At 44.2% G+C, this 14,542-nt stretch overlaps 1 protein-coding gene across 1 annotated transcript; it reads left to right on the top strand.

Moving 5' to 3' along the window:
* The first annotated feature begins 1,363 nt into the window (after nt 1–1,363).
* LOC119371931 (zinc finger protein 358) lies at nt 1,364–7,777 on the top strand. The gene is made up of 2 exons (XM_037642383.2): nt 1,364–1,693; nt 3,234–7,777. The coding sequence occupies exons 1-2, from the start codon at nt 1,482–1,484 to the stop codon at nt 3,523–3,525; spliced, it is 504 nt and encodes a 167-aa protein (XP_037498311.2). The 5' UTR covers nt 1,364–1,481; the 3' UTR covers nt 3,526–7,777.
* The last annotated feature ends 6,765 nt before the right edge of the window (nt 7,778–14,542 follow it).

Below are 14,542 nucleotides of genomic sequence, written 5' to 3'. Positions count from 1 at the left end.
CGTGTCAGTTCAACATCCACATGCATACAGGGTGCTTTTTTTTTAGACAATGCAGATTTTTTATAAAAATTCTATGACAGTCACACTCCTGTCGTTTTCGCACGAAAACTCTATGTTGAGGTGGAAATACTTTGCTTGAGCTGCAATGACACTGCGACTAATTAATAAAAACTTGTTAATTAAATCTTTAATTATTGACTTGAGGCAAGTTGTTTATATTAGAAAGTTGTAGTAGTGCGCGACAATTTATGGCATACCCATTTTTTTAGAAATCACTGAAGTTGCACGTAGTTCAAGATATTCATCATCGAAATTTAGAGCGATATCGAAAAAGCACGACTGCTTCATTATGTCAGACCGGAACTATCCGTGGCAAGGAAGTGATGAAATTTGAATAAAAGGCGCGTCGCGGCCGAATGTTTTTGTAAAAAGCGGCAGGTCATCTCACTTGCACCAGTTCATCGTCTTACCTTTGCGTGTGTGTGTTTGGTGCTTATCTGTTTCTTTTGAGCTGTGCACAAGAAAACAGCAATATCAACCTTTGTTTGTCTGTGAAGCATAGAACTCGGGGGGCAGCCACTGCGGTGCTTCTTCTTGCAGACAGGCGAAACAGTTTTTCGCGCCTGTTTATACTTTAAGAAAGAAAGATACAAGCACTACACACCGCATGCAAACAGTAAGCTGTTTACTCGTGTATTTCAGAATGCTTGCCAATTTTCCTGTCCAGGTTCTGCTTCGGAGCGCCTTGATTCAAATTTCGCCACTTTCTTGTCACGGGCAGTCCTGGTCTTACGTAACGGAGAGGCTGCGTTTCATGCATGCTGGGTGCCGTCAGTTTCAATATTGCCCTTAAATTTCAATTACAAGTATCTTTCATTACGTACAACTTTCGTTATTTCTAAAAAGTGGGTGTGCCATATTGCACTACAATTTTCTAACATAAACAACTGCCCTCAAGTCAATAATTGAAAAGGTAACTAACGAGTTTTTGCTAATTAGCCACATCAATGCCATTCAAGCTGCAAAAATGTATTTCCGCCTCGAAATAGAGATCATGTGCGAAACAACAAGAGTGTGACAGTCATAGAATTTTTATTAAAAATCTGTATTGTCTAAAAAACACCTTGTATAGTGGGTGCCAAAAATTTTGGGTGCATAGAGGATAGCGAATGGTTTCTTCACATGTACACATAGTGCACATGCCAATGCAATAGCTATGCGAGTTAGCCAAGGCTACCCTCACACACAGCTGACACAGCAGTGTTGTATCACGATGTGAAATAGTTCTTGGCAGTTGCAGCTGTAATGACGGATTGAGGATGTCTCATTGAATGCCATTTGCATTGCTTTCTTGTGCTTCCTGTGACTCTGCAGGCTCCTTTCCTTCGTGGTCTCAACATTTGTCCCGTTCGCTTGTGTCTGTGCGCGGCCGAGTGCGGTCCTGCCGACTGTGTACCTACACAACCACGGCCAGCTCGAGCATGACGACGCACCTGCGCACGCATACGGGCGAGCGCCCCTTTCGGTGCCACCTGTGTCCGAGCGCATTTGCTCAGAGTGCCAACCTCAAGCGACACGTGCGCACCCACACAGGGGAGCGTCCCTTTGCCTGCGTGCACTGCGACGCATCCTTTTCGCAGAAGTCGGACCTCTTCAGCCACATGCGTCTGCACACTGGAGAGAAGCCATACAGGTCAGGGGTGCACTTCTCTTTATAGTGGTAGGAGTGTGTGCCAACTGTACTAGAGAATAGGACTGATCCGACAGGCATAGTGTTTTTACAGAAACTTTGATAATGGGAGTTCAGCAGCACCTCTTGTGCAGTGATGAAAGATAGCATGCAAGGATGTGGTTAACATCAAACGTAAATGCAATGCAGAGTATGTAGGACCCTGAATTTGCTTTGAAATGCAATGGTTATGGAAGCTTTCATGCATATATTTCATTCACATACCCAACAGCTTATGTGAGCCTGTTTAAAAACCAATAATCTGTCACTTTTGTTTCTGTTTGCGCATTATAGGTCTATATTGAAAGTCGAATTAGAGTTGGTACAACTGCAATGGTGAAAGCTGAGACCTTTGGTTATCTAATGAGGCCTGAATGCAAGCCTTTATTAACAAAATCCGGCCAAAAAAAAAGGAAGTCTCTATCAAGTCTACAGGTCTTATGCAACGTTCTGTACTACTGATTTGTCTTCTATGTTGAGAGTCTTTGATGGCTGGGAGGTGTCTAGGAGCATGTGGCTAATTCAAGGATGGATGCAGGTAGCACTCGGACAAGCAGCATGTATTAGGAACAAAGGTAGTGTGCCGATAGCATCTCATTTGCCTTTGTTATTTGTTTCACACACATCAGACTGACGAACCCTGTGTTTTCTTTCTTACAACAAGAAGCTACGCTACTTCAAAATTGCGTGGGCACCTACCTAGCTACTATTTACTTCTAGGGCTGGCCTAGCAAGCTCTGCCTTGGCATTTAGTCAATAGCTTATAAAGGTAACGATTACAACGGTAACTAGGCAGTCACATTAACTATGGCCAGTGAGAGACAGCGTAAGACTCTTGAGAGTAGGCTGTGATCGCAGTACTATACATTGACTGCTCAAGTTAGCATCGGTCAACTGACATGTAAACAAACGTGATGAATGTATGTGTGGTTGTTTTTGAGAAGTGAATGGGTTTAATGACAGATGTATGCAGATATTCAGTTTTCAGGAAAAAGTTTTATGTAAGCTTTGAGAGGAAAACTTGTTAGTTCTTCGTGTCTATGCTCCGTTTCATACATCAGGTGCAACACTATCGAAACTAGCAAAACTTCTTGCAGTAGATACGCTCACGCCAGGAAATAGTTAAATTATTTTACCACCCGTAATGTGATTTTTTTTTTTAGACTGATTAATAAATGGAAGATGCCCTGTGCCTTAGAAATAAACAAACTCTGTTATTTATACGGTCAGTAGGTTGTTCTAAATCACATAGCGTCCCTTTGTTTTCGTATCGTGGCCTCCGCGATCAGTTCTGGCAGCGTGCAGCCGGAGCCAGTCACAGAGGCCATGTTTACTACAACGAAATCCAAGTGCGAGATGGTTGCACTTACACATTTTGCTGACTGAACTCCTTGCATAGCTTCCACAGCATTGCAGCTGATGTATGAAATGGAGTATAGATGGCAGGGCAAGAGGGTCTGAATTTTGCCGTTAGTGGAATACTTAATGGGCTGTCTTCGTGTAGGTGTAGCCAGTGCTTCCGCCTGTTCCGAACCCAGTCTCAGCGTGCCAGCCACTTGAAAGAGTGCAACGGCGTGCCTGTCAGGCCTTCGCAGCTACACGCACAGCCTCAGCCAGGCCAAGAGCCGGTGCCAGAACCGAATATGGAACCAGAGTTGCAGCAACTACCGGGGCAAGTCCTTTCTGACAACCTGCCGCTGCAGATGTACTCGCCACAGTCTGCCGACCAGGAGTCTCCAGAGTTGGAGCCGGAGTCACCGCCGCAGTCGCCCCCTTCACTGTTGCCAACATTGTAGCAGCTGCATAGGGCAAGGTGGAGATTATGATGCCTACATGTCTGGGTGGGGTGTATTATTCCTGCATTGTTTTTGACAATGTATGCATAGACAAATAGCATATCTTTTTCTTTTGCTACCATTCAGGTGAATTAGCCTGTGCAAAGCATTATCTCCATGCTTGAATGGAATGCAGCTGAGATGCACAGAGGAAGTTCTCCAAATTGTGCTTGTCTAATGTTCTTTGTTTTTATTTTTTAGGTGTTTACGTTTACAACTCTGCCTTAATGGGTGTGTGATGCAGAGTTTTTTTTTATATGAAAAAAAATTATGTTTTGTCAACAGTTACAGAAAGCCATTTGTAGAAGTTTTCTGTTAGCATTATATGTTAACCTGTCTTGCAGAAGCAGACACGAGATAGGATGAAAAAGTTGAAGGTCAGGTTACTAAATACTTCATTAAGTCATGTATTTGCCATGGGAATTGCTTGGGACTCACTACCCTCATCACACACTACTTAAATGTCAAAGTAATCACATGTTGAAATCTACCTCTAGTTTTTATAGCATTGCAATGGTCTTTGTGTTTTCATGTGTTGAGACAGGAGCTGATGTAGAGGAAGGTGATGTCTTTTATACATGCCTTCCGCATGCTTACCTGCCATTATCCATGCATCTTTTGGACTCCTCAGGGCACTTGTTGCACAGCATTTATAAGTGTACTGTAGCACACTGTGACGTTTGGCCTTACTATTATATAGTGCGAGCTGTATATATATATATGGGACATGGTAACCTTACGCTTCAAGCGAGTACATTATGCACTCTGGCACAGTCACAAATATTTGTGTTACGAAGCATATACCCTTACAACTCGTCAGACAATTCTTTTTAAATGAAGCAGTGCTTCGGAACATCAACTCGCACTACAGGAACAGTGCGAGAATGCCCAGTGACATACTTCTCACCGGTTATGAAACACCTTATACTATCATTTCAGCACGGTGATAACTGCGACCGGTAATACAAACAAGACGTGCAGGAACTAAACGGATGCAGTTTCCTTTCTTGAAATCAGTGGGACAACCCACGGGCTTCGTAAGTAAAATTAGAAATTACCTGTTGTGTTAAAGGCCAACTGCAACGAAATTTGACTTGGACAGAATTCGCTCGGAATGCACTGTATATGTTGTGTAAGGAATTGTAATCACAGTGAAAAATCTTGCAGTCGCGTATTCCATTTATAATCGCTGCTCTAATTTTCAGTAGCAGACGACGCGGAGCCCTAGCGGTGTGCCCAGGCAAATCGGACACAAACGGAAATCACATAAATCACAGTTCATGGCCGCTCGTGAGCAGAACTCTCTGCAGCCGCATCCCTTCCTTTTCTGCATGACGCCTACAGATGTGCGCCGCTGCGCCGCGCCGCCGCCACCTGTTTTTGCTCACGCCGCTGGCGCCGCCGCCGAAGTCCCGGGAGAGATCACGCCGCCGCACAATAATTGCGGCGCGCCACCGTTAGTCTTTTAACCCGAACGGGAAATCGGGACATAAAATACACACTGCACCGGGGAAGCTCTTGATGCGTGTATGTAAGGGACTGCCCATTTCAGCCGCTGCTGATTGGCCGGAGCTCGGCAAACAGTGCGCTCTCTGTTTCCGGTTTTCTTCTGCAATGTCATTTTGACGTCACGAACTTTCACAACTCTCGACAAAAATGAGAGGGACAGAATGTGCTTCAACCACGGAAAAAAAAAAAACAGCAGATAGCGGAGGTAGTTGTTAGGTATTGATGTTAAAGAGACAGGACGTGCCAACGCGAACACAAGAGAGAAGTCAAGAAAATTAACAGTTATTTCTCACGCAGACCGCCACGTGCATCCGATCGGTATCGCCTCTTGCCTGGGAATGCGCAGATAAGTACTATTTGCGTCTACCTCCTTTTCCGCCGCTGTATGATTTTTCAGTTGTTAGCGGCGCTTGCGGTGCCTTGACTACTTTCTTGGGTACGTGTTCGTCGCCCTGTCTTTTTAAAGGGACCCAAAACAGCCTCTGAAAATACAAAAAATACGGGCAGTTTGCACTAAGTCGCGCAAAGCTTGGCACAGCGAAGCACGGGCCCGTCGCCGCTCATACTCCATCTACCGACACGTCTAGCTTTGAGATCCGCGGCTTCCTCTTCGAGAGTAAAGACACCCTCCGAAACTTTTTCATGCTTTAACTTTTCAGGTGGCAATAAAATACTTTCACGCATTCACAGCGACCACTAGTTGCCAAAGTTAGCGTTATACACACAAACACCCCCCGAAAAAAATTCATGGGTACGGCCCTGCGCACTTTCTTCGGACGCCCCATGACTGGACACGATTGGGCACAGCCAGGCTATACACTATAGAGCGGATGTTGCAGGCGATGTCTCCATCGGTGGGCTTGGCTTAGATACCGCGCATGCGCGGTTTCACCGAGTAGTGCACTATCTGGTAGCTAGACGATGCGATGCTTACTTCCACTTTCTTTCTATCTTTTTTCTCTCTCTCTTCTTCTTTCTCCCTTTTTCGTTGACGCTTTCTCTGTCTCTCTTCCTTTTCGTTCTGCCGTTCTTTCGCTCTATATCTCTCTTTCTCATTCTTTCTGTGCTACACTTTACTCTCTCCCCTCCTCCTTTCCCTCCTCCTCACCGTCACATATCTCCTCCACATGCTCACTTCCTATTCCAACCGCCTTGCTACTCTATACTGTACAAGGTTATGCTATGCTCTCCTAGCGTGCCTGAATAGCCGAGTGGTAAGACGCTCGAGCGCCGTCGGATCGAGGATAGGCTGGTTCGAATCCAGCCTCGTGAAGAATTTTTTCCTTTCTCTTTCTTTATATCATTCTTTCCGTCTCTCTGTTCGTTTCTTTCTTTATTTCTCTCCCTCTCTCTCTAACTCGTTCTCTCCTCCATTACGGTTATTACAGGCCCTGCCGTAGTTGGGTCTGCCCAAATTCTGTGGAACATACCCGTTCATGATGATGATGGTTTTTGGGCACGGTCAAGCTCTTTACGCCGAGCTAGAACTGCTTCGCTGTTAAAAAATGAGCGCCTTATTCTCTCTTGGCGTCTCTCGTCTTTGTGGCACACTTAGCGACGCCAGAACGGTGATTCACCTGACATCATTCGGGCACATACTCTCGATAGGTCCACATACAAGATATATCACTTGTGAATTGTCTCCCACCCTACGTTGCCATGCAGTCGCCGACACATTCTTCCTTGTCTCGCATGACCATCGTGCGCATTCAACTGCTTTCGCTCCATTCTATGCGTTTCCGACTGCGCAAGCTGATATAACAGGGCGTAGTGGACAAGCGCGAAATCTTCATAGGCTCAATGCTTAGTGGTGACATTGTACGTGTGTTTTATAAAGAAATAAGTGGCGAGGAGATATCGCTTGTAAGAAGGGTAGTGAAGGCGAGAATAAAACTAATGAAAAAGGAGCCGGATTATTTGGTTCTTCTGACGGACGAACTTTTTACAGCGAAGGCAATGCAGCCCTCCAGAAAAAAAGCAAGCCCACATCCATGGTTTTTTTAATATATTTTTATTGCGATAGCTATTATATAGACATTTTGGGCAGGTTTTAACCGTCGCCGTCATGTTCCGTATAAAGCCCAAATCCATAACATCGCTCCGCGCATCGTATGTTCTATCCGCGAATAAAAGCTGCCGAGCGCTGGCGAGGACTACGGCTGCCGCAGAGATGAAACAAGCTGGCCATCTCCGTCGCACGGAGGGCGCATGCGATAACATCAGCCCATGTGCGAAGCCTGCCGTCGATTGCTCCTCAAAGAGAAACGAAACGCCCCACCTGTCTTTCACTGGACGAAGGAGTATGAACGGACGCCGGGGGAGGGGGGAGGGGGCTGCGTGGGTCGAGTAGCAACTGTGAACATTCACTATAGGCCGCGATCGGGAGCTCTGGCGTGCGCGCTATCTCGTCAGTTATCAGCAAACGGCTCGATTACCCTTCTACGCGCTGTGATCTCACTACTTCGTGCTGTAACCACCGATACGATAAACTTAACGAAAACCGCTTCTCTCTTGGGAGCAGCCGTATTCCAATACACCAGCGTTTTCTAGCGTTACGAGAGATCGGATTAAAAAGTCAGCTACTAGCTATAGTTCGTACAACATTACGACATATTTCTATCGCATTTACAGCTTCGCTTTTTCGTTGAAACATTTTTTTTTTTGCGAATTTCAGGACAAATTTTGCCACGAACTCTCAAATCTAACCCCCTCCCCCCGCGCGCCGCGCCGCTGCTGATCCAGTGAACCCCGCGCAGATCACGGGCCGCAGCCGGAGGTGGAAACACCGGCGCGCTGCCGCCGGCGATTTTGGGACCGGCACACATGCCTAGTCACACCCCTCTACGAGCGGCTAATTCAGAAAAGTTAACTATTTTGCAGGACGAAATGCAGGGCCGTAGGCTGCTGGAACACATATGTTACGGACGGGACTAGCTTTCACGCTTTTCCGAAACAGCTGCGGGTTATCACAGTGAGGTGAAAGGAATGGGAGCTATTGAAGAACGTGGTACTTTACGCGGCGCACTTCAAAGACGACGACTTTATGAATGACCGGTCCCTTTTGGCCGAATACTGTTGAAACTGAAAAGAATGTTGAATCCTGATGAAGTGCCTTCAATATTTAGCTCTACAAACCCAACAGTGGGAAGCTTCGACCAGTGTTTGGAGAAGCACTGGCGACAAGAGGTATTCGTATTAGACAGCTTTAGTATAGCCTAAAAAATCACAGCATATCCACGGAGTGAATGATGATGAGTGGGCGAAGCTGCGGAGGTTCATCGGTAAACCGTGAATCTTCCGTGAATTCTGCCCAGTACATCATCACCGACGTGAGATCGGGCGCGTTTATACTAAAGGTTCGATGAGAGTTATGACGACTTGCAGCTCACTTTAATTTTACATGTACGCTGTGAATTTTCATTGTTTAGAAAACCATTGCTTTAGAAAACATCTGGCATCTTTCGTTAAGCAGCTGGCGTCTTTTCGTTTTGCTTTTAGAAAACATCTGGCGTCTTTCGTTGGTTTATTTCATCAATCAACGGCGTTTTGAACAAAATTTTTATTGTTTAATCACGCACAGGAGAAATCTCACCAGGCACTACCTTGGAGGTAAACAATGGCTGCTAATGGGAATGAGAGACAGAAAAATTCGGCTTATAGCTAACACTTACACTTCTACTTGTACTAACGTTTCCTACTGGAACATGCCAATGGCTGCTAATGGGGAATGAGAGACAGAAGAATTCGGCTTTTGGTTAACGCGCACGCTGCGAATTTTTTATTGTTCAACAACGCACAGGAAAAATCTCCCACCGGCACCACCTTGGAGGTCAAGATCTGGTACTAGCGTTACGACTGGTTACGCACTACGACTACGAGGGACGAACGGGTGCCGCTATAAGGAGCTTCGCCCCTAAAATGCTTGTATCAGCGTGTTTCGCACGCTAAAATATAGCATAACGTTACTTGAAAGACATTAGCATAACGTAAAGTCGGTAAAACGACGCCCCGTGAAGCGCTAGACTAGCTGCGCCATGTACGCGCGACTAATGAAAGCTCCAAAAGCTGATTGGCTCGCTTCTAGTTGCTAGTAGTCAAAGCAGCAAAGTTCGACAGAAATGTAGTCATGCTCGGTTCAAAGAAATTCAAGCACGTAAACGTATTTTAAGAAAACAAATTGTGCTATGTTAGGTTTAATGTAAAAGTTTTGGGTGCAGTCAGACAAGTGTTTACAGAAATGCAGGGACGCTTTCGGTAGACATGGGAGTGTGCCAAACCGAGCATCGATATCGAAAACAACGCTGTCTTACCGTCTGTAGTCTATCAACGAACCGAGAATACCCGATGTGTAAACTACCAGCATCATTTATTGTGAACCAGCGAGTTCTGCAAGACAACAGATCGAGATGATAGGTGCAAAACAGGCAGCCGTTGCTAAGAGAAGAACTTTATGGGCATGTATTCGTGTTTCCTTCACGGTGGATGTTTACATACTTTGTTTTTTTCGTTACCATCTTAAAAACAAAACTCTGTGGTGCGGCTACGGTACCTAGAATATACTGTAGTGTGGCCGCGAAGCGAATACTTCGGAGCGCAGAGCAGACGATTCGCCTGCATTGGTCGGTCAGTCGGGCTGCAGTCTGCGTCACTTCCAATCAGCTGTGATGGCGTCGTTTTTCTAGTTTCGGTATCAAAAATTGCGTTGTTGGCGGGTTTTTTTCCGAGGTAACCACTTGCATTTCAAAGGTGAAATTTTGCAGGTAGCATTATCTTCAGCTAGACTACCTATAAATCGGCTTTTTGGGGTGTGCGAAATTTCGTTGCAGTTGGCCTTTAATGTTACGGATTTCTCATTACAAGCAAAGGTAACAAAAATGGCTGCATAGAAGTAACACTAATTGCCTGTTTTGCTTCACATTTGTAGGACCCAAATAGCTGTGGCCAACAGTCTGTCACATTCGCTGCTTCTTTTGGTAGCTTTTTGTGAACATAGATGTAATCCGCGAGGCACTTTTTTAAACTGCTGTGCAATGTTGCTTAATGCATGCCGTCTACAAAACTACTTATCTATAGAAGAATGAACATCTTCAACAAAGTTCACTTTTAAGCAGCAGTTGTAATATGGAAATAGTACTGCATGGCATAAGTGCCTCGAGTACACAGACATAAATTTTGTGTTCACCAGTAATTCTTAAGTTATATAATATTTATTGGTGATTCTTTTAAATCCATGCCAGACGTATGCCTCTGTCTTTCACTGTGTGAAAATCGGTAATATCAAAGTGTTTGGATATGCTTGGATATGCTCACATCCGGGCATGTTGAACGCACTGAAATGTGCTACCTGGAACGCTTGGTGAAACAAGGCATATCCACACTGCCATCAATAACGCACTAGGCCAAGAATGAGTTCTACTAAAGGTCACAACTCTTTGTACCATATTTACTCAAATCTGTGTTGGGCTGCTTAGCTTTAAACTGCCGCCAAAAGAATCAAGTGTCAGAGATATGAAAAAATTTGACTCTGAACCTGATGTGGATTTTGCACTTCTGACGTGCAACACCATTTCGAATTGCTATTTCTATGAGTCAGTGGGTTTGAATCAGTGCTTCCAGATAACTGCACTCTGTTTTCAGGATGTTGCTTTTGCGCATCTTCCTAGTCTCACTTTTCTTGGACTCTATGTATTTGATGCAACTAGTTGTCATTAGTAAACAATTTCACTTGGACATTTGTTCAATGCAGCGTCCCTTAAGCCACCGTATCGGTTGTTAATGTTTGGCATACAGTGGTTGCTATTGCGGGATCGAATCCCGGCCTCCGCAGCCACATTTTGATATCCGGATGTGAAACGTTAGAAGCCCGTGTGCTTAGATGTCGGTGCGCGTTAAAGAACCCCTGGTGGTCGAAAGTTCCGGAGCCCTCCGCTACGGCGTCCCTCATAATCATGTCGCGGTTTTGGGACGTAAAACCACAACAATTATTATTACGCTGGTTGCAACTAACCCTCGTTTAGCCATATTGAACCCTTCCAGCTCTTCAAGTCAAGTTTTCAAATTGAACTCACGTCCCAGGTTTTGTATTTGGGCATTTCGTATAGGCATCAGCCTATATATGAGTAAATTCAGTAAGTGTGAAGTCATGTACTTGTCCCAGTTCTCGCACTAAAGTGTGAGAACTTGGACAAGTACATGATGCTTTTTTTCATTCCCTGTTCCTTCCGTTGTTGTCTTGTGCATTGTGCATACGTATGCAACATAACAGGTAATCTGTCCCACCTATGCAAGGGGCATTTTAGCATGCTGCTTAACCCTTTTGCTACCGTGGATGAGTATAGTCGTCATGGGATTTTATAACAAAATGACCGATGACAACTATACTCGTCATCAATATCGGTCCCACGCGGAACCAACAAAGACTATACTTGTGATATGTGTTTCTTAACGCTAGATGTTAGACACAATATTAATCAGAACTAACAGACAATAATGCCAAGGAAAGTATAGGAGATGTTACTTATAATAATTCGGATATAAATGTGAAGAAAGTAAAGTGGACGAAAAGATAACTTGCCGCCGCCAGGGACCGAACCTGCGACCTTCGAATAATGCATCCGATGCTCTACCACTGAGCTACGGCAGCGTTCATCCGCCCGTCCACTTTATAGGGTGTATATGTATATTTTAAACCTAGGAGTGTTAGTCAGCGCCGATCGCAGCCATGGTGGCGAGTGTGGAACACTCTTTTGTCTGCCTGTTGGCGTTGTCTGGCATGTGATCTTTTTGCGAGCTGGCAGCTGACCAATAATCCCTCGCATACTACCTTGAGCTAAAAAAAATTGAGCTAAAAAAATTTTTCGGTACGTTTTTTTGCTACGTTTTTTTTTCTTTTCTTACGGTAGCGAAAGGGTTAAATTTAATATTAAGTCCTAAAGGCTAATTGTTCTGTATGTCTATGATGTGTATTGTAAACCCTTTTTCTTTCCCGGTGCTTTAGAAGAATGATTGTTGAAATTGTTCATGTTTTAGCACTACAGCCCTATTGGGCTACGGCATTGGCATTGGCTTATGCAAATGTTTTGCTATGCTTGCAGTATGAGCATTGGCCGAAGTTGTGCCTTCTATACCGCTGTGCCTTCAGGCCTCACGTAGGCGTGCATAACACACCAATTTAGTTTAACTGTTTAACTTCATAGTTTCACTGCTGACCCATAGATGCCGTGGGGTTTTGGTGAATATCTTTCTTCTGGTCTAGCTTGGGAGGCCTTTTGCCACAGTTGTCTAAAGATTTGTTAGCTGCATTTTGCAGCAGAATGGTTTTTCTTGCGACTGCCAAGCTGCGAATAGCCGGTGATTTGTGCACTTTATTGTTCGCCTAAAGTTTGTTGTCCATCCTAACTGCTTATCCTATACCTTCTCAGCAGAATGAATGGGCATTTTAGCTTTTAGCCCGACTTTCAACTGTTCAACTGAATACCAACAAATGCAAAGTAACTAATGTACATGAAATGCTAAAAAGTGCATGCTTACATTTAGAACAGTAATAAGCATGGCCTTGAAGTTGACCTTTAATTAGACGAAAATATGCATAGGGGCATTATCCAGGACAATGGATAGTCAGGAATAACTTATGGCAAACATGGTATCAACATTTATGATCAGCTTCAAATGCCTACAGGTTCCGCATTAGGCAGAGTTGAGAATTGTCGTGCAGCTGTTGCATGCAGCCTGTCAGTGAAATAGCACAATACTGTGAGAGGTGGTCTCTTTTAGAGTTCCTGAAAAAAAAAAAAAAGACTGAATTTTCATAAATTGCTTGTGGCTTTTGCATCACAGAGCTTCTTGATCTGGGTTACCCAAAGAGGTGGACATTATGTTCACAAGCAATCACAGTGCATATTGACGGTGTGTAGTCTTTAAATAAAAAGGTTCATTAATTATTTTTTTTACCTATTCACAGCGCATGCAAAAACTCGTTAATTCAAGCCAATAAACTTTTTAGGCACACCAGTTTTGAACAGATTTGGAAATTAGCGCCAGCTCTGTGATAAGTGCTGTCAAATTTGTGACTGCCTGCACTCAAAAGTTGTTTCAGGGCCCTTTTAAAGTTTTGGCACCTGCAGTGTGTTTTGTATGCCTGTAGGGACACTGAAACAAAATGTTAACTTATATTGGTAGGCTTTAACTCTAGAAGTTTTTATCTCTGTGGTTATCAAGAGCATTGTCCTGACACTTTTGTTGCTTGTTTTTTCTTCACTGGCCATGGGCTTAGTATGAGCATGTGAACCACTATGCACAGTACTATTTTAGATGCAAAGCATCTTCAGGCGGAGTTCGATCCGGTGGTGTTGTTGTTGTTGTTTGTGGTTATGGTGGAGGAAGAGACGCTTATTTCTGCAGCCCAGTCGGGAGCACGGCGCAGCGTCATGCGACATGACCACCCTTACTGCGCATGCACAAACCCTCTCCCCACACCTCCTCTCCACTTCCCTTCTCCAATCCACTCCCCCTTTCTCCTCTCTACTTCCCCTCTCCCCTCCTCTCTCCACTTCCCCTTTCCACTCCCCCTCTGAAACGCAGGCTCGACATGCCGAAACGCTGCTTCGCATCGCCTCATGGTCCCCTTTAGCGGGAGGTGGTGTGATTTTTAATTCTCTAGGGCACTGCTGTGCATAGTACTATTTTAGATTCTCTAGGCTTTTATACCCAATAGCCTATATTCGTTATGAATGCTATCAGCCACAACTGAACAAATTTCGACTTGTTTCTGGTTCACCAAGCAGTGCTTTTGTGTGAAACAAACAAACAAAAAAAAACAGTCATAAAATATTAATGTCAGTAGTCAATAAGTACTGTTGCTAATCAGCATTTTCATTGCAGTTAGCTGTCTTTTTGGTACTGTGTGCTTTTTCATTTATTTCATAGGATTTTGTGGTGTTAGAGAACATGATGAAATGAGCCCAAAGAATTGCAGCCACTGCACAGAGAATGGGTGCCATTTAGATGCCAGGGATGATTACATGGTACCTGTATATTTCCTATTGTGTGTCAGGTCACAATCGAGGATTTGATTCCTTGAAGCGAATTTATTTCTATTTTAGTACTGTATTTCCATTTCACTAATGGTACTCATTAGTTGTCATTACCATAGTTCTCCAAGATGTATCTTGATTCACTGTCTTTATTTTACTGTTTGAGAAGACATTTTTTGGTGCACTATTTTATTGACTTTTGTTCACCATTGTTGTGTAAGAACTGTAAACGTATGTTTTATATGTCATTTTTTTTTTCATTTTTTTGTAGAAACCATCAAATGTTTCATTCCGGCCACTTTTGTGCAGCTCTGTATTGGCACCAGGTATAAGCCTTTCTGTAGTCGGGTACAACTTAAGAAGGCAAGTGCACTCGAGCCTGCAACAATGAGCACATGCTCTAGACTGACGTCATAAGTTGGATGGTCGGTGACCTT

This window comes from Rhipicephalus sanguineus, chromosome 10 (genome assembly GCF_013339695.2).
Source record: "Rhipicephalus sanguineus isolate Rsan-2018 chromosome 10, BIME_Rsan_1.4, whole genome shotgun sequence".
Classification (NCBI taxonomy): Eukaryota; Metazoa; Arthropoda; class Arachnida; order Ixodida; family Ixodidae; genus Rhipicephalus; species Rhipicephalus sanguineus.
Note: the sequence above shows the minus strand (reverse complement) of the source record. Positions and strands in the feature narration are given on the sequence as shown.

Coding starts and splice junctions, on each gene's coding strand:
- LOC119371931 (XM_037642383.2), top strand. CDS start 1,482: ATGACGACGCACCTGCGCACGCATACGGGCGAGCGCCCCTTTCGGTGC. Junction 1,694..3,233: donor ACTGGAGAGAAGCCATACAG/GTCAGGGGTGCA, acceptor GTCTTCGTGTAG/GTGTAGCCAGTGCTTCCGCC.